General features: G+C 43.1%; 1 protein-coding gene across 10 annotated transcripts in view; it reads left to right on the top strand.

The window, feature by feature from the left end:
* Positions 1 to 19,356, top strand: part of LOC137439459 (multidrug and toxin extrusion protein 1-like) — a 649,989-nt gene that overhangs the window by 516,322 nt on the left and 114,311 nt on the right. For all 10 annotated transcript variants that reach the window (XR_013621306.1, XR_013621310.1, XR_013621311.1 and 7 more), the window contains 3 exons: positions 6,219 to 6,287; positions 6,446 to 6,594; positions 16,245 to 16,287. Coding sequence is in view for 1 of the 10 variants with exons in the window: in XM_078767904.1 (XP_078624030.1) it covers positions 6,219 to 6,287; positions 6,446 to 6,594; positions 16,245 to 16,287 (261 nt within the window). In the remaining 9 variants the exon portion in view is untranslated. The remainder of the gene's footprint in view (positions 1 to 6,218; positions 6,288 to 6,445; positions 6,595 to 16,244; positions 16,288 to 19,356) is intronic.

Here is a 19,356-nt window from a genome sequence, read left to right as displayed (position 1 = left end):
AAGAAGGAAGATAATGAGATAAGGATAGAAAGCCGAGGAATACAAACCGATTTGGTAGTGGGAAGATGGGGTGGTATTACCTGTCATAATATTAATCTCACATATATTTCTGATACATAAATGGCAGGAAAAAGACCACAAGAGAATTATAATTTTTGTATTCAGGGATACCTACAAGAAAAGGGTGCTCGGTATTACATACCTTATGATTTGCAGCATATACATAGAAATTTTGTCATAAAAAACTGGCCTTATACTGATACTGCTAAACCCACAAATAGAGACATGTTAAAAATATTAAATAAAAATGAACTTCTCAAAGTTATGAAATATAAAACTCTTTTAGAAATCGTCAACAAATCTTATTGGTATCCGATTATGAAAAAAATAATTATAGATACAAGAATATCTGAAAATCCAGATGAGTATATGTATAATATTCTTTGGGGCTCAAGCTCAAGGGTAGCAAGGGATGAGGAAGGAGTTGAAGAAGAGAAGGAGGAAAGAGAGAAGGAGGAGAAGGAGGAAAGGGGGAAAAAGGAGAAGGAGGAGAGGGAGAAGGAGGAAAGGGAGAAAAAGGAGAGGGAGAAAAAGGAGAGGGAGGAAAGGGAGAAAAAGGAGAAGGAGGAAAGGGAGAAAAAGGAGAAGGAGAAAAAGGAGAAGGAGGAAAGGGAGAAAAGGGAGAAGGAGGAAAGGGAGAAAAGGGAGAAGGAGAAAAGGGAGAAAAAAGAGAAGGAGGAGAGGGAGAAAAAGGAGGAGGAGAAGAGGGAGCAAAGAGAGAGGGAGGAAAAATATAAAAAGATGGAAATCAGTGAGATTCGTAAAAGATTGAGTGTATTACAGCAAATAAATCTATCTCAACGCACCGAAGAGGAAATTAAAGAATTAACAACTCTTACTAAGATAATGATTTTAAAAATGGTTGAGATGAGTTCAGCGAGGAGATTTACATGAAGAAGACAAAGATTATGTGGTTGATGATGCTATTGACTTTAGTTAGTTTTTATTTGTAAATAAATGGAGGAGAGAGTGAAGGCATTCCTAAGGATTCTTTATGTTTTAAAAATTAAGATAGAAATGTATATGTTGAAAACCAAAAAGGTTTTGATACTCTGTCGGACTTTTTCTGATAAATAAATATGAGTTATTGTCTCAAATGTAAAAAGAAAACTAAATCTAAAAATATCTCTCATGTTAAAGCTAAAAATAATAGAGTTTATCAAAAAGGAATATGTCAAGTGTGTGGCTCTAAAAAGTGCCAATTCATCTCTCCTAAAAGTGGAGGAGACATACAAAAGTTTCTGTCAGGAAGTAAATTTACAACAACTGGAATTCCTGGGGAACTACATCTACCTGGATATTCTTTCTGTGGTCCAGGAACAAACTTGGATAAAAGATTAGATGAGGCTGACAATCCTAAACCTTGGTCTAAGCCTATAAATAGGGTTGATGAAGTGTGTATGAAGCATGATATTGCTTATGGGAAAACCACTACATTGGATGAAAAACATGAAGCAGACAGAGAAATGTTGTATAATTTGTCTTTGATACAAAATCCTACGTTGAGAGAGAAAGTTGATAGGTTTATTGTAAAAAAAATGATAAGTGCTAAATTGAAACTTGGTCTTGGTTATTCCTCAAAAAACTATTAGGCTCTAATGATGTCATGAAGACTGAGGAGCTTTTGGCTAAAGAATTACACAAACCTATAATCACGAAGTTTAAAAGAAGGAAGGTTTATTCCAAAGACGCTGACCACATATGGTCTGCTGATTTAATCGAACTAAATAATGATAAGGGATACAGGTATGCTTTAACCGTTATTGATTTGAGGAGTAGATTTGCCTGGGTTGTTCCTTTGAAAAACAAGAGAGGTGATACTTTAATGTTAGCCTTCCAACAAATATTTAATAAAAGTCATAGAAAACCAAAGAAGTTATGGACTGACGAGGGAACAGAGTTCTATAACAAAATATTTATGAAATTTCTTAAGGGGGAGGATATTAAATTATACAGCACCTTTAATGAAGGAAAAGCAGTTGTTATTGAGCGTTTTAATCACACTTTAAAAGAGAAATTATATAAAAAATTCACACAACTCAGTTCTCAACAATGGGTGTATTTAATCCAGAATATTGTCGATAATTACAATAATACAGTTCATTCATCAACAAAATCAAAACCATCAGAAACATTTACAAAATTAGAATATGAAAAGCAGATTAATTTGAGAAAGCCCAAGTTCAAAGTTGGTGATATTGTAAGAATATACAAATGGAAAAGCCATTTTGAAAAATGTTATACACAAAAATGGACTCGTGAATTATTTAAAATTGTTGATATAATGGATAGTCCCTTGGACTTACAAATTATATGATATGAATGGGGAAGAAATATTAGGGGCATTTTATTCTCACAAGAATTACAGAAAACAAAGCTAATAATTCATTAAACAACATTTCTATTCACCCCACCCAGATTAGCTAATTTAATTAGTGGTAATTAAAAAAAAATTAAATAAATAAAAATAATAAGCCACACCCACACAGACCCCGCCCACACAGACCCCGCCCACACAGACCACGCCCACACAGACCCCGCCCACACAGACCACACCCATCATCCCCCACCCCCAGTGCGTCCCCCACCCTTGATCCCCCCTCATACCACCCCCACCTTCCCCACACACACAAGGGGAGGGGAGGGGTGGGATGAGGGGGGGTGAAGGGAGGGGGACGCACCTTCCCATCCTTTTTCCTTTATTCTCTTTTTGTAATTAAGAATTAAATAATTGTAAACAAAACAAATATATATAAATCTTGAAAACATTAAAATCTTTATATTATTAAAACATTTTTCTTCTTCTCCCCAGCACAAATCATCAATCTCTTCCCAACATAAGTCGAAGGTAGTTTCAACAACAGCAGATGTCTTCAGGTTTTGAATCTCTTTCTGTTAAAGACAAGAGGGGAGAGATATTTATTTCATATTTACGTTCCATGTCAAAGCGTCTTTGAGTTTCTTGAAAAGCGCTATACAAAATAAATGTATTATTATTATTATTATTAATATAGGGTAAAGCAAGGAGAGAAATATATGAATGATATATTTATGGTCGGATGCCCTTCCTGACACCAACCCATAATCACCTCTTACGATGCGCAGGGATATGGTGTACCTATTATAAACGGTGTACCACACACACACGTACACACATGCTTACCTCGAAAAAATCAAGCTTAGCGTCAAGATCGTTGAGTTGAAAATGTAGAGTATCACAGGTTGGTAGGAAATAACCACTCCTTGGGAGATCAAAATCATCCCACTCAAAATTTTGGTCTTCGAGGTTAATACTGCAAACAAAATAAGGAGAAATTACTATGCTGAAGTAAGCCTGACAAAACATCACACACACGCACGTCGCACACACACACACACACACACACACACACACACACACACACACACACACACACACACACATACACACACATTCACAGATACATACACACACACATACACACATTCACAGATACATACACACACACATACACACATACACACGCATACACACACGAACACACACACACACACACATACACACACGAACACACACACACACACACACACACACATACACATACACACATACACACACACACACATACACACACGAACACACACACATACACATACACACATACACACACACACTAAGGCAGCGTCATTTAACACCAACGTATTTTATTAAGTATCATACCTTTCACATGAATCCTCTAAGAACGGTGAAACAGGCAGGTTGTTCAAGTTCAGTTCGTTGTGAATCTCTTGAGGAAAAACTTGATATTCTGCCAGGTTATTCACAATATTCGCATTGCTGTAATAATGATAAAGGGGGATTAAGTCATGAGTTGTATAATTAATCACATACAAAAGTCTCATTGAACACTTTAATTCTGAATGAAACTTACCAAAGTCCTGGTGAGTTGATATACTCTTCATCAGAGTAAAGGCTGGAGTAAGACATGTTGTCATTCAGATCCATCGATTCCCAATGTTCAAAACTGTATTCAACATGGCTTTTATAATGTAAAATTTATTTCGGGAAGGGAAGTGCTGCCTGTCGACATTTCGAGGAAATTCAGGGTGTGTGTGAAAACAGGAAACGAAACAATGGAGATTTCTGGGAAGTGATTCAAGTTTTATCGCAAGTCATTTCTCAAAAGTGAGGAGATTTAAAGAAAAACCGGTTTTTTTGAATGGTAATATCTTGAAAAAGAATCAAACTTAAACATTTTCTTTCTTAAAGCTAATGTTAGTGTTAAAAAAGTAAAAAAAAGTTAATGAAAAAATTAAATTATTTCCCACACATAAACAAATATTTGTAGGATCGATGTTTGAGTGGTCTACTCGGGATCATTGATAGCAAGAGTACCATAAGACCATAGGTGTCAAAAGGCTAAAAGGTTTGTAAAGAGGTGAGAGGAAAATTAACATGTAAGTGAATGGGTCGATGTTTGAGTGGGTCAAAGATAATCTGCCAGATGATATGTAGAAGAAGGATTATAGGTCTATAAGGGAAAACAAATATTTGTCGTGTTTGAGTGGTCTAATGAACAACATTAAAGATAGGTACTCTAGACAAAAGGTTCATAAAGATGAGGGTGGGAGAAATAGAGGTGTTAATGGGCAATGAGGTTAAGAGGAAAATTAACATGTAAGTCAATGGGAAAATGAGAGTGTCCCAGAAGCAACATATATACATTACTGGGGGAGCATCGGGTGCAGGAGAGGGGAGGGTTTTCGGTAGGGGCAGATGAAGGATGGGCGCGGGAGGTAGGAAGAGCAGTTAATAGTGTGTCAGAGATTACAGAAGAGTTGCAAGAAAGGGAAGGATGAGGACGAAAGGTTTGATGGTGATGGGATGAGGCACAGTGAGGGGTTCTTTGAGGGGTGGCAGAGGAAAGTAGAAGGTTGGGGGAGGTGGAGGTATTAGATAGAAGGGAGATGAAGTCAGGAGGAGGCAGCTTTGAGAAGGAGATGGGAGGGGGGAGAATTGGAGAGGGATGGTAGGGGGGGGAGTTTTGAAGGAGAGGGGTTAGGGGGTAGTTTAGGAGGGGAGGGGCAAGGGGGGAGTTTAGGAGGAGAGGCGCAAGGGGGGAGATTTGGAGGGGAGGGGCAAGGAGGGAGTTTAGAAAGTGGATGATTAATGAAAGACGAACATTTATAACAAATTGGGTTTATTGTGATTTTCAAGTTGGCGATCCATTTAAGAACGATGGAGGAGTGGTGGAAGGAATTTGAATTTAGAGCATGTCGTGATTTAGAATTATAAGAGATTGAATATTTTTTTGAAGTGGAGTGAGTTGGAGAGGAAATTGAAAAGAGCCTTTTAAATAGGAAGAAAAACAGCGTGTTGTAATATACCACTGATTAAAACACTGCATTGGAAAGTTTAAACATATTTAAACAGAACCATGAAGAACAATCTAATATTCACAAAAAAAAAAACAACGGGGCGAGGGAGCCCCGAGGGACAACCACGACTCACGTGAAAATGGCAAAAGATGTCAGCAAAAAGAACAGGGCAAAACTGATCTGGGGAATGGCGTGAAAATGGGGGTGAAATAGGGGTGAAACACGTGGTCGAAGAACGAACGAACGAAAAGAACAAAGAAGGAAATGTTTTGTTTTTTTGTTGTTGTTTTTCTTTAGTTAAGGTTTTAAACAAGGAAGTATGGGGTGAAAAGACTGGTAAAAACCTGAGAGAACGAGAGTGGCAGGACCACAATCGACCGCTGAGAGAAACTAAGCCTCCAGGTAGGAAGCTTAAAGAACAACAGCAAGGCCGCAATATATCGCGGCACGAAATACTCAACCACTCTATACAGGTATAAAAGATTAACACCGATAATAATCTTCCAAGGGACGCACTATAGGTACACACACGTAAGATAAATGCAGTTTCGACAAAAATACAATTGTGAACAATTACTTAACTTCGAGCGTGCGTGAAGGTCGGGACAGCTTCGTAAAACCGTAGGCGCATGCGATTTGGTCTCTTCCGAAGACCAACCTTTTGTATACAGAATCGAGGCTCGTGAAAGAGCTAAAGCAACTTGGATGATAATGCAACCATTTATTATATGGAATGCAAAATGTGCAACATTAGGTACATCAGCCATTTATCATCTGCCATGGTCTGTCTGTATCCCCAGGTAATCAATGTGACTGGGCTCTCAGTTGCGATGGGCATGACGACGACATGTGACACCGTCTTATCACAGGTGCTGAAGATTGTATATTATTGAAATGTCGATCACTATATATATCAGCAGGAGAGGTAGAAAACTTAGACAGATCAGTTCATTTATGAGACTGAATGATAGAACTCACCACTGCATTTCTATTTGATGGCGATAAGATGTCCTGTGTATCTTTGCAGTCATTTGGCAGTGGAAACCTGAAACATGTCGGAGTGATTATGCAGCGCAGTGTAATCATTATGACTATTGTCTGCATCTTGTGTCTCTCCGTCCTCATCAACACAGAGCTCCTGTTACTGGCTCTTCAGCAGGACCACTGCGTAGCAAGGTTATCATAATCAACAATGTGCACTCTCACAAGTTAACTTTCACGTAACCAAGTTAACAATTTGCACAGTTGTTTTCATAAAATATTATATTGTTGTGTTGATGGTCTGCCAATGCTGACCTGGCTATCGTTGGCAAATCTCACTTTGCAGATGGCCAAAATCATAGGGGTTCATTCTCGAGCAGTTAGAGTGGTTTCTCCCCAGAGACCATAGATAGACGGACACTAATGCAGGGAAATAAATAAATACACTTTGTGATCTGGTAAAATGAAAAGCACGTAAAATAAGAAAACAGAACCGTATGGCACCATGAGCACCCGACCATTCACACACAACGGTGAGCAGGGGAGGTCTTTCAAAAGGTTAACAATATCGGGGATCGAACTAGCTCCACCACGAACAAGTTTTCAGCCCACAGCACAAAGTAGCGAGCATCATGGACCACCCCACAGTCGTGGCACCCAGTGGAGAGGTAAAGCGTCCAGTGGGGCAAAGGGAGCGTAGCAGCAAGAGCGCTGAAAGAGCATCCCTAGAGAACAGCGGGTTGCACACAGAGCAATCAATCAATCCTGACAAATCTCACACTCTCACTTTGTCTCTCCGAAAAGACCTTCTGGAAAACCCTCCCATTTAATTTCTCAACAATCCTCTCGAAGAAGTTCTGTCACTCAAGCTTTTGGGTCTCACTATCTGCCATGATCTTTCCTGGGAAAGCCACATTTCCAAGCTGGCCTCCAAAGCCAGTCGCCGACTGGGCATCCTCCGTCGTGCGAAGTCCTTTCTGGGCTCTACGGAGCTTCTCACCACTTACAAAGCTTTCATGCACAGCTTGATGGAATACTGCTCTCCCCTCTGACCTGGTGCTCTTGTCTCGCACCTAACTCGGCTTCACGCTGTAGAAATCAAAGCTTTCATGCACAACTTGATGGAGTACTGCTCTCCCCGATGGGCTGGTGCTCCTGCCTCGCACCTAGCTCGGCTTCACGCTGTAGAAACCAAAGCTTTTAGAATCATTGGTATCTCCCACGATGAAGCTGATTCTGAGGGCCTTTCACTCTCTCACTGCAGGCAGGTTGGTGGTGTTTCTGTCTTCTACCAACTCCTCTCCAGCCTAGTTCCACCTGCTCTGTCTGTGCTCTATTCCCCCAAGTATTCCTGCAGGATGTACAAGGTCTGTCAGCAACCCTCTTTGGTGAAACTGCCAAAATCATGACTCTCTGCTCACCTTCACTTTTTCAGTCCTCTTTTTCTCCCACCTTTGGAACAAACTCCCCCAACCTCTTCAATCCCACCTTTCCCTCCAGGTCTTTAAAATAGCTGTTCACCACCATCTCTTATCTTCCCCCATCCAAAACCTAGACCTTTTCTACTCCCATTAATGCATCCCAAATCCACCTTTTTCAAATTCCGACGTCTTTCCTGAAATTCCTCGTAGTGTCCATTTGTTTTATGTCGTTTACCCCCCCCCCCCCCCTACCTCCCAGCCCTCTCCCTTCCACAGATCTACCAACCTCCCTGTTCGCTACTGTTTTTGTGCTTCTGTACTTCCCTCAATCTCCTCCTCTTGTCTCCCACTCCCTTTATTGTATGTTTTATGTGTCTCTGTTTATGTTTTTGTGTTTTATGTGTTAGTTCTTCCACGAGCCTCGACTTTGTATCCAAAAAAAGAAAGAAGAGCATCCCGAGAGAACAGCAGATTGCACATAGTGGTGAAAGCAAGACCAAAGAGAGAAGAGATCGAGCAGCACGTGTACAGGCTCTTTTACCCCTTCGCTGTGACCATGTCCCACACATCTGAACGTCCTTTGATCATGGTCTGGCACTGGTAAATGAGATGAAATGTCTTCACCAATATGGTGATGCCACGCGGATGCGGTTTCATCACCGGTGCTGCTATTACCAATGATACGACAAATTTTCAGTGCACCAAAGGCGGCACACACTCAAGGGTCCTTGTAATGGCTGGTGCCATGCTGCAAGACTATTACCCAGAGAGTCGGCCGTAAAGGGGGCCGGTTATCCACTTAAACATAGACTGCCTACAAATCCAAAGTTCTCCCCCTTCTCCTTACCCAACTTGGTACCTTGCGTGGTTGATAGAGAATAAAAACGAATTACACTTCCCTACCTAAAGCATAAGTCAACTCTGCCCCTCTCATGGCAGACATAACAGGACAACTTCACTCCACTGGGTCAAAATAAAAAATACCCTCCTTTATTGCAATTTTTTAAACCTACACGAATACACGTAGTCTAGTAGGAAGACTAGGTCCCCCTGCACCCCCCGGAGATATACTTCTAATCAGTGTTTATAGATTGGAAAAAATGTGTAGAAAATGACTAGCTATGGCCCCAAGCTGAAAAAATGTCCCACATACCATTTTTATGCAAATTACTGCTGCCATTATCAAAAAAACGATTTTTGACATATCTCAGCCAATATTGCAGATAATTGAAAAATGAAGGTGTCTAGACCCATGTTTTGAAGGGCATAGATCATGATAGAACTATTCATAACATGATTACATGTGTCTATGGTATACTAGTATGCATATTAATGCTGTAATTACAAAATAATCAGTTTTACAAATGATAAGGATACGTTAATACTGCAGATAACTTAACATGGTACATAAGGGGTCTAAACCCAGGTATTTTCAAGGTTAAATGTCAACAAGATGCTCCTGAGTCTTGCATAGGGGCGGGACATTGGCAGTAACATTGGTACCACTCAACTTTTCTTCCCACCATTGACTTTGTATTGCGAGAGATTTTCACTTGCTTATTTAAAGGTTTCTCACCCAGCCCACGTAAAATCTACCAACTCCTGCTGTTAACTCCCAAACATATTTTTTTATGTTATCCAATCACAGTGCAGAAATGACAGACTAGAGATCCAAATTAGTGCTGCTATAGCTGCCATTTTACATTTCCATCCATGTAACATGCGCGCTCGCGCGCTCGTATCAATTGGTAATGTCGCGCGCTCGTATCAATTGGTAACGTTGATGTTATTGAATACCTCAGTTGAAAGTTCAGTCTTCCATTCCATCTGTGTGTTGTTCTTGGTATTCATCCTCCAATCTAGCCAGGTAAGATGCTAACTATAATGTTACTCACACTCTTGACTTCAGTTTCTGCATGAAATCATAAACAGGCAGAATAACAGCTGAGCCAGCTAGCACCATGTTAGCTAACGTTAAAGCTAGCCTCATCTATGTACAGTATGTTCCTAATGTCGGTGTAACTTAAACTTTTGTTAATGCCAAACATGAGACATATCTGTTGACTTCTGTATATGAATTGAACCAGAAAGAGGCACGACAGCTGAGCTAGCTACAGTAACTTAGCACAATGTTTCATTGGCCTAGATAGCTAACGTTAGTGTGGAAGAATTTAGATGTTTTAGCTATTAGCACTTTTGATGCCACTAAACATGGTTTAGTCAGCTAAAAAGTACCCTAGTGTAGAACATGACTCAGAACCTCTGTTACCTCACTGAAAACTCAGAGCCTCCTTTCACAGGCACTTTTAACATCATTCGTGATTTCTTATTTGTCATTTAACAGTGATGGTAGACATCGACAGCAAGCATGCCCAAAAGAAAACGGAGTGTAGAACCTGCAGCCCAAAGCTCTCCTCCTACATGCATCCTTCATGTACCATCCATGTCTGATCATGGGGATTTCACGCCCCTCCGTAAAATTAAAGGATCTGCTTCAGAAAAACTGCAACTGCTTCAAAAGATCCGGGATAGACGTCTCAACCAACCGCATGACTCCCCATGTCGTATGCAATCAGTATGTGATCAGATCCCGGCAACTCTTCCTGATGACCTAGAAAGAGTAGGATATCACAGCAAGTGTTATAAGCACTTTGTCCGCCACTTTCATCGTCTGGGAGATGATACAGAACCAGGGCCATCAACCTCATCATGGCATCACTCTCCTCGTAAACCAGGAGGTTCTGCTGAACCCATCTTCCCGCCAGAGTGTATATTTTGTGAGAAAGTTGAGACCAAAGATGCTCATCGCAATACTGAGAGGCCTACAACCTTCCCATCCTTTAAAAACAAAGAAAATGCATGGGAGCAAATCGAAACACGGGCTGAGAAAATGGGTCTCTATCGACTCCATCGAAAGGTGAAAAACAAAGACCTCTTTGCATGTGAGGCCAAACACCATCCGTCATGTTTTAAAGCTTTCCGCACAGCATTCTACAACTATGAGCGTGCGATTCACAGAGCCGAAGCACCAAAGGAGCAGGCTTGCATGTCAGCCGCCCATGAAAAGGCATTCAACTCAGTACTGGAACACATTCAAACCCAGGTCATCCAGCAGAATAAAGTTCTACAGCTTTCTTCCTTGCGCTTGCTCTATGTCGAGGAACTGAAACTGAATGGATATGAGAACTCAAATTATCGGTCAGAGAAACTACTGAAACGCCTACAGAATGACCCAATCAAGGAGCATATCCACTTCACGAAGGTTGATCATGACAAATGTGATGTCATTTCTTTCTGGCTTGTGCACAGGTCAAACATAACAGTTTCCAATGCTCTCGCACGAGCATTCACACTCGGAAGCACAAACAAGAACCAAAATGTTGCCCTCCAACTTCGCCAGGGTATTCTACAGGCTTTCAGAGAGTGTAAAGACCAACCATGGCCACCAACAGCTGAAGACATGGAGCTCAATCCTGAAGACATCCTACCTCCAGACCTTGTCCGCTTTCTCAGCGTGCTAATGACTGGCAAGGAGGGCATCGAGACAGAAAAGGTGAAGCGTCTGGTCTTCTCCATTGGACAAGATCTGTGCCGTGCAGTGTCAGATGGAAAATGGAAGTTACCAAAGCACATTCTCCTCTGTGTGACTGTAAGGCACCTGTTCCGAAGCAAACAGCTCACCACAATACTACACAGGCTTGGACACTCTGAGAGCTACGATTTCGCCTTGGAGTTGGAAACTGCTCTCGCCAAGGTCCTGGATGAAGTCTCAACTTATCGTACACCACAAATTGTGACAGGAGAGGGCAACCTTGTATTCCACTGTGAGTGGGACAACTTGAATAAAACCACTACCAGTGTGCACGGCAGCAACATTGTAAACAGTGCTGGAGGAATCATGGTGCAGGAGGTCAAGCCCGGGTTCGAGAGCAGCAAGGACCGAATGCTACCTACCATCAATAGGTCACAACAGCGTAGCCTGAAGGTCGACACACCAAAAACTCTCCCACCCTTGCACTTTACTCGCGTTGGCCCGAAGTTCCCTGAAGGCTCATCATTCACACCGCCAGCAGAGAATGACACAGTCTATGCCACTACGATGCAAGAGTACTACATCTGGCTCTTCATCAGATACATCGGAAGCTGTGGCCTGCAGCCTGTGCCTGGGCTAGGGGGTTTCACCTCTGCAACTGGTTCTCCCCCACCCAGCAAATCAACAGTCGACTACTGCACGCCTATCCACCAACCGATCACAGACAACGCAGTTGTTCGTGAGCTACTGAAGCGTTCCGAGGCAGCAACTGCTGAGGTGGGTCAGAGATGGGTCCTGAATACATTTGATCTGGGTGTCTGCATGAAAGCCCTTCCCATCATCTGGCGCTGGCCAAATGAATTTGCTAGTCATGTAGTAACGATTGGACCCTTCCACACATCCATGAACTACATCGGGATGCTCACTGGACACAAGATGTGTGGTTCTGGATATGCAGAGATTCTCTTTGAGGCACAACTAGTAACAAGTGGATCTCTCAAAGGTGTTCTCAGTGGAAAGGCCTACGCAAAGTCCCTCTTTTGCCTCAAAACAGTGTGTGAGGCAATGGAGAGGCTGTTGATGGAGAGATTCACTGAGGAGGAGAACATCATGATCTCTGACCCTGCTGTGCTTCTCAGAATGACCCAGTCTTGCAACCGAGAGCACCTCGATGAAGCCCTCAAAGACCCCTCAACTCTACTCCTCATCAAAAAGTACCATGCCTTTGAGGAAAAGGTGCGCAAGGGCCACCTGGGGAAGACATGAAGCCGCACATCCAGCGTGAGAACCACCGCGTAGCATTGTACAAAAGAGCCGATCAACCTATCATCGAAAAGCCAAAACCTTATGAGGAGCAAGGATGGATAAGGACTGATGAAGGACTGTTGAAACCAATGTGGTCCAGTGGTCCCATCCTACCAACCTCACTGGTGGATCTTCTGAACACAGGAGAGCACGAAGAGGAGGAGGAAGAGGAAGGAGAAGAAGAGTTTGACTCTGACGATTTCGATGAAAATGATGATGACTGACTCAGTGTAGAATCACTAATGCTAATGATGTTTATCTAAAACAAGCAAGAGAAGAGTGGTCACATTGAGTGCTAGGACTATTTTGACAGTTGTAATATTTAGAAAAATAAAACTTTGTGTTAACGTCTGTGTAGACGGACCTTAATATGAGTCTATTATTTCGTAAAACTGTGATTATTTTGTAAATAAAGCACTAATTAGCATACTAGTATACCATAGACACATGTAATCATGTTATGAATAGTTCTATCATGATCTATGCCCTTCAAAACATGGGTCTAGACACCTTCATTTTCCAATTATCTGCAATATTGGCTGAGATATGTCAAAAATCGTTTTTTTGATAATGGCAGCAGTAATTTGCATAAAAATGGTATGTGGGACATTTTTTCAGCTTGGGGCCATAGCTAGTCATTTTCTACACATTTTTTCCAATCTAGAAACACTGATTAGAAGTATATCTCCGGGGGGTGCAGGGGGACCTAGTCTTCCTACTAGACTAACGGAACATGCCAACTTATCATCTACCTCATACATAGTTAAACTGCATCTGCAAATCTTTTGCCCAACTATAGTCTCTGAGTGAAGGAACCCTGCCTTCATGGCATCCTAACTTTGTACTTTTTTACTCTTGAGCTGTAACATTTATTTAGTTTCGAATCCCGTTTTGACCCGTTCCCGTTTCCCATTGACGGCATCTGACGGCATCAGCCCACGGGTCCTAAAATCCTGTTCTTCCGCTCTTTCACTCCCTCTCTCTGTTCTCTTCACCCTCTCTTTTGCTCAAGGTCAACTGCAACCTGCTTGGAAATCAGCCAACATCACCGCTTTGCACAAAAAAGGTGCAAAAACAGATCCTAGCAACTACAGACCAATCATCCTTCTCCCAATTATCAGCAAAGTCATGGAATCCATCATTGCTTCGGATATGAAATCTTTCCTCTTCTCCAATGGCTTGATCTCTGATCATCAATTTGGTTTCAGACCAGGTCACTCTACTCTGGACATGCTGCTTCTGCTGTCTCAAAAATGGATGGAGGTCCTCAATGCCAAACAGGAAATTAGAGCTGTCTCCCTCGACATATCACGTGCCTTCGATACGGTCTGGCACCCCGCTCTGCTCACCAAACGCTCCTCCTTTGGTATCCATGGAAATCTCCACGCATGGCTGGCGGACTTCCTCTCTCGTCGTAGTCAACGTGTGGCCCTGAATGGGTTTCTCTCATCTCCTCTTCCTGTTCAGGCTGGAGTTCCCCCAGGCAGTGTTCTGGGCCCTGTGCTTTTTCTGGTCCTCATCAATGATCTCTCTGACTCTCTTGAAAATCCTCTCTATCTCTTTGCTGATGACTCCACTCTCTGCCACTCCATTCCTCATCCCTCAGATCGGCAGTCTGCAGCCTCCTCACTCTCTGCAGACCTGGACAAAATCACAGACTGGGCAAACAAGTGGAACATGTCTTTCAATCCTGACAAATCTCACACTCTTACGATGTCTCTCCGAAAAGACCGAATGGACAAGCCTCCCAGCTACTTTCTGAATAATCCTCTCCAAGAAGTTCTGTCACTCAAGCTTTTGGGTCTCACTATCTGCCATGATCTTTCCTGGGAAAACCACATTTCCAAGCTGGCCTCCAAAGCCAGTCGCTGACTGGGCATCCTCCGCCGTGCGAAGTCCTTCCTTGGCACACCTGAGCTCCTCACCACATACAAGGCTTTCATCCGCAGCTCAATGGAATACTGCTCTCCCCTCTGGGCTGGTGCTCCTGCCTCACACCTAGCTCGTCTTCACGCTGTTGAAACCAAAGCGTTCACAATCATTGGAATCTCCCGCGATGACGCTATCTCCGAGGGCCTTTCACTTACTCACCGCAGGCAGGTTGGTGGTCTTTCCGTCTTCTACCGACTCCTCTCCGGCCTTGCTCCCCCAGCTCTCTCTGGGCTCTGTCCCCCAAATATTCCTGCAGGTCGCACAAGATCTGCCTGCAACCCTCTTATGGTGAAACTGCCAAAATCAAGACTCTCTGCTCACCTTCACTCCTTCATTCCTCTTTTCTCCCGCCTCTGGAACAAACTCCCTCACTCTCTTCAATCCCACTCCTCCCTCCAGGTCTTTAAAACGGCTGTTCACCACCATCTCTTATCTTCCCCAATCCAAAACCTTGATCTTTTCTACCCCCGCTAATTTCACCCCAAATCCACTTTTTTGAGGTGACTTTTGTCTTCTTTCCTGGAAGTCCTTGGTGTCCTTGCGTTTTATACCTATCCTGCCTCCCCCCAGGCCCTCTGCCTCCCACACATCTCCCGATGTCCCTGCCCTCAAATGTTGTGTTTGTATGCTTCCTCCCCTTCTCTCCCCATCTTGTCGACCGCTCCCATTTTTATATACTTTGTTTACTTGTTTGTTTGATTTGTTTGTTTGATAAATGTTAGCTCTTTCACGAGCCTTGACTCTGTATACAAAAAAAATTAAAAAAAAATCCCCCTAATCCTAATGCAAATAATTAATCATACGTAATCCACAACCTTGTTTGTATCATAATACTCTGTGTTGTGTTGAAGTTTGTACACCCGTCATTTTGATGGGCTTTCCCCATAGTTTTGTCTATTCTGATAAATATGGCCGATAAAGATTGTGGATGATGATGGTGGAAAGTTATTTCTGTAAACATTGTTAGCATTATAAGATTACAGAAACACGTACTGTATATGAACTTATAACAAAACGTGTTCACAGCAATTATTTTGTTTTTAAGCTCACCTGGAACGAAGTCAGTCTGTCAGTCCGTAAACACTTGCAACTTCTTCTACGAAACCGCTGATGGGATTGTGATCAAACTTGGCACAAATGATATTTGTTATGTTGTGACTAAAGTTTGTTCACAGCATTAAGAAAATCGGTGTCTAAGGGGGTTTCCCGGAGGTCAAAGTGGGTCCATGTTTGACCCCCCCAAAATAGATATTTGCTTTCTTCTCTGAAACTACGCACACGATTTTGATGAAACATTACCACAACATTCACCACCCATGATGTACCAAAGTTTGTTCATGGAATTGAAAAAAATCGGGGTCTTAGGTAGTCTATGGGGGGCGGGGTAAGGGGGGGGGGGGAGGTTGCCCCCCAAAATAGGTATTTTACTTGTTTGTTTGCTTGTTTTAAGTCTTATGATCACGTTAGTATGATTGTAATGCTGCCCTGTATTCTAGCAACCATTGAAATTGGTTAAAATGCCATGATACCGTTTAAAATACCTTCAGTCAGTGTAGTATACTGCTTTATGCCACCAGGTGAGCACCCATGGATATTGCCCCTATATTTTTAATAAACCATTAGTATGCTCATGCTTGATTTTACATTTTTCCCAGGCTGGCAAAGCAGTATGTTGACATCTTCTGCTCTGCAATGCCTGTGAGTTTTCTCTCACAAACTGCACTTTACATCTTCTGATCAACAAAAACCTAAACACATAATAAGCCTGGACTGGGATTGAGGTAACGCACTCGCCATTGAGCTGTCTAGCATGTGTGTGAATCTCGCACCAGCTGTGAATCTGTCACCCTGGTGTTTCAGATGCAGGGTGAGGCATCAATATGTGTGATGTCTATCAGAAGAGATACATTACATGGCCAAAAGTATGCGGACACCCCTTCTAATTAGTGGATTCGGCTGTTTCAGCCACACCCATTATTGACAGCTATATATAATCAAGCGCACAGCCATGCAATCTCCATAAACAAACAAAACATTGGCAATAGAATGTGCCATACTGAATAGCTCAGTGACATTCAACGTGGCACTGTCATAGGATGCGACCTTTCCAATAAGTCAGTTCGTCAAATTTCTGCCCTGCGAAACCTGCTCCGGTCAACTGTACGTGCTGTTATTGTGAAGTGGAAACGTCTAGGAGCAACAACAGCTCAGCTGCTAAGTGGTAGGCCACACTAGCTCACAGAACGGGACCGCCAAGTGTTGAAGCGTGTAGCACGTAAAAATCGTCTTTCCTCGGTTGCAACACTTGCTACCGAGTTCCAAACTGCCTCTGGAAACAACGTCAGCACAACAACTGCTTTTCGGGAGCTTCATGAAATGCGTTTCCATGGCCGAGCAGCCACACACAAGCCTAAGATCACCATGCGCAATGACAAGCGTCGGTTGGAGTGGTGTAAAGCTCGCCGCCACTGGATTCTGGAGCAGTATAAACACTTTCTCTGGAGTGATGAATCATTCGTCACCATCTGGCAGTCCGAAGGACGGATCTGGGTTTGGCGGATTCCAGGAGAACACTACTTGCCCGAGTGCTTAGTGCCAACTGTAAAGTTTGGTGGAGGAGGAATAATGGTCTGGGGCTGTTTTTCATGGTTCGGGCTAAGCCCATCGGAGAACGCTTGGATTCGGCAGAAGGTCAGAGAGCAGTATTCAGGATTGCAAAGCAGATAGCGAAAGAGAGGTGTGATGTGATGGGGGTGAGTTGCTAGAAGGATGTAGTGGGACAAATCGTTGTCGACCCAGATGGAATTAAAGGAAGATGGAAAGGATATATGGAAATGCTACTGAATGCAGAGAATGAATGGGATGGCAACATAGAGAGTAACCCAGTTTTAGGCCGGGCAGAGAAGATAACTGAGAAGGAAGTTGAGGAAGCGATAAAAGCAATGAAGAGTAGAAAAGCGGGAGGGCCGACGGGAGTTGTGGGAGATATGTTGAAGGCAGCAGGAAGTTGGGGTGTGAAGAGAATGACAGAGATCTGTAATCTGGTGGTGACAGAAGGCCGCATTCCAGTGGATTGGTAACTGAGTACCCTCGTCCCTCTATACAAGGGGAAAGGTGACCCTATGGAGTGTGGCTCGTACCGAGTGATAAAGTTATTGGAGCATGGAATGAAGGTATTGGAAAGGGTGTTGGAGAGGAGGATAAGAAAGAAAGTGAAGATCGACGAAATGCAGTTTGGATTTATAACAGGAAGAATAACGACAGACGCGCTTTTCATTGTGAGGCAGTTGCAGGAGAAGTACATGGAGAAGAGGAAGAAGTTGTTTCTTGGGTTTGTTGATCTGGAGAAAGCATTTGATAGGGTTCCACGCAAAGTATTGACATGGGCATTGAGGAAGTTAGGAGTGGAGGAATGGTTGATCAGAGTAGTGATGACAATGTACAAAAGAGCGCGCACAGCTGTAAGGACGAAGGATGGGAACAGTGGTGAGTTTGAGGTGAAGGTGGGAGTGCATCAGGGGTCGGTACTAAGTCCACTACTATTTGTAGCTGTGATGGAGGTGCTGGCTCAGAACGTGAAGGAGGGTTTGCCGTGGGAGTTGTTGTATGCAAATGATCTGGTGTTGATTGCGGAAAGTATGGATGGACTGAAGGAAAAGATGACCAAGTGGAAGGAATGTATGGAGACAAAAGGTCTGAAGGTGAATGTCAGAAAGACGAAGGTGATGGCAAGTGGTAAAGCATGTGGTGAGGTGGAAAGAACTGGGAAGTGGCCCTGTGCTGTGTGTAGGAAGGGTGTCGGAGTGAACTCCATTCAATGTACAATGTGCGCTGAGTGGGTTCAACAAAAATGTAGTGGTCTGAGAGGGTCATTAACCAGTGTGGCAGCTACATTCAAATGTAAGGTGTGCACAGAGGGAGCTGCAGATGGAGGAAATGCTGAGTTGGATCTTGGAGACGGCATGAAGCTGGAAGGTGTGAAAACATTTTGCTACCTCGGAGACATGCTGAATGGAGAAGGTGGATCAGACGCGGCAACGGTTGCTAGAGTGAGATGTGCATGGAAGAGTGGCGTGCTGATGAGGAGGGGAGTGTCGTTGAAGCTGCAGGGAAAGGTGTATGCTGCATGTGTGAGAAGTTATGATTTATGGGAGCGAGACATGCGTAATGAACGTAGAGCAGCAACGAAGGTTGGAAAGGGTGGAAATGCGAATGGTTCGATGGATGTGTGTAGTATCGTTGAGAGAGAGGAAGACAAATGATGAATTGCGAAAGATGATGGGAATAGAGCCTGTGATTGATGCTGTGAAGAGGAACAGGTTGAGATGGTTTGGTCATGTGTTGAGGAAGGATGAAAGTGACTGGTTGAGAAGAGTGATGGAAATGAATGTAGAAGGAAGTAAAGGATGGGGAAGACCGAGAAAGACTTGGCTAAAGATGGTGGAAGAAGAAATGCGGGCAAGGGGGTTGACAAGGAGAGATGCAGAAAATAGGGCAAAATGGAGAAGATTGTCATGGGGACCGCAAGGCTAACCCCCGCTCTAGCAGGGGAAATGGCCTTTAAAATGCATGTTGTTTGTTGTGTTGGGCTAAGCCCATTGGTTCCAGTGAAAGTAAATCCTAACGCAACAGCATACAATGACATTCTAGATGTTTGTGTGCTTCCAACTTTGTTGCAACAGTTTGGGGACGGCCCTTTCTTGTTTCAGAATGACAATGCCCCCGTACACAAAGTGAAGTCAGTACAGAAATGGTTTGTTGAGATCG

This window comes from Myxine glutinosa, chromosome 14 (genome assembly GCF_964187855.1).
Source record: "Myxine glutinosa chromosome 14, kmMyxGlut1.1, whole genome shotgun sequence".
Classification (NCBI taxonomy): domain Eukaryota; kingdom Metazoa; phylum Chordata; class Myxini; order Myxiniformes; family Myxinidae; genus Myxine; species Myxine glutinosa.
This window is presented reverse-complemented; position numbering and strand designations above follow the sequence as displayed.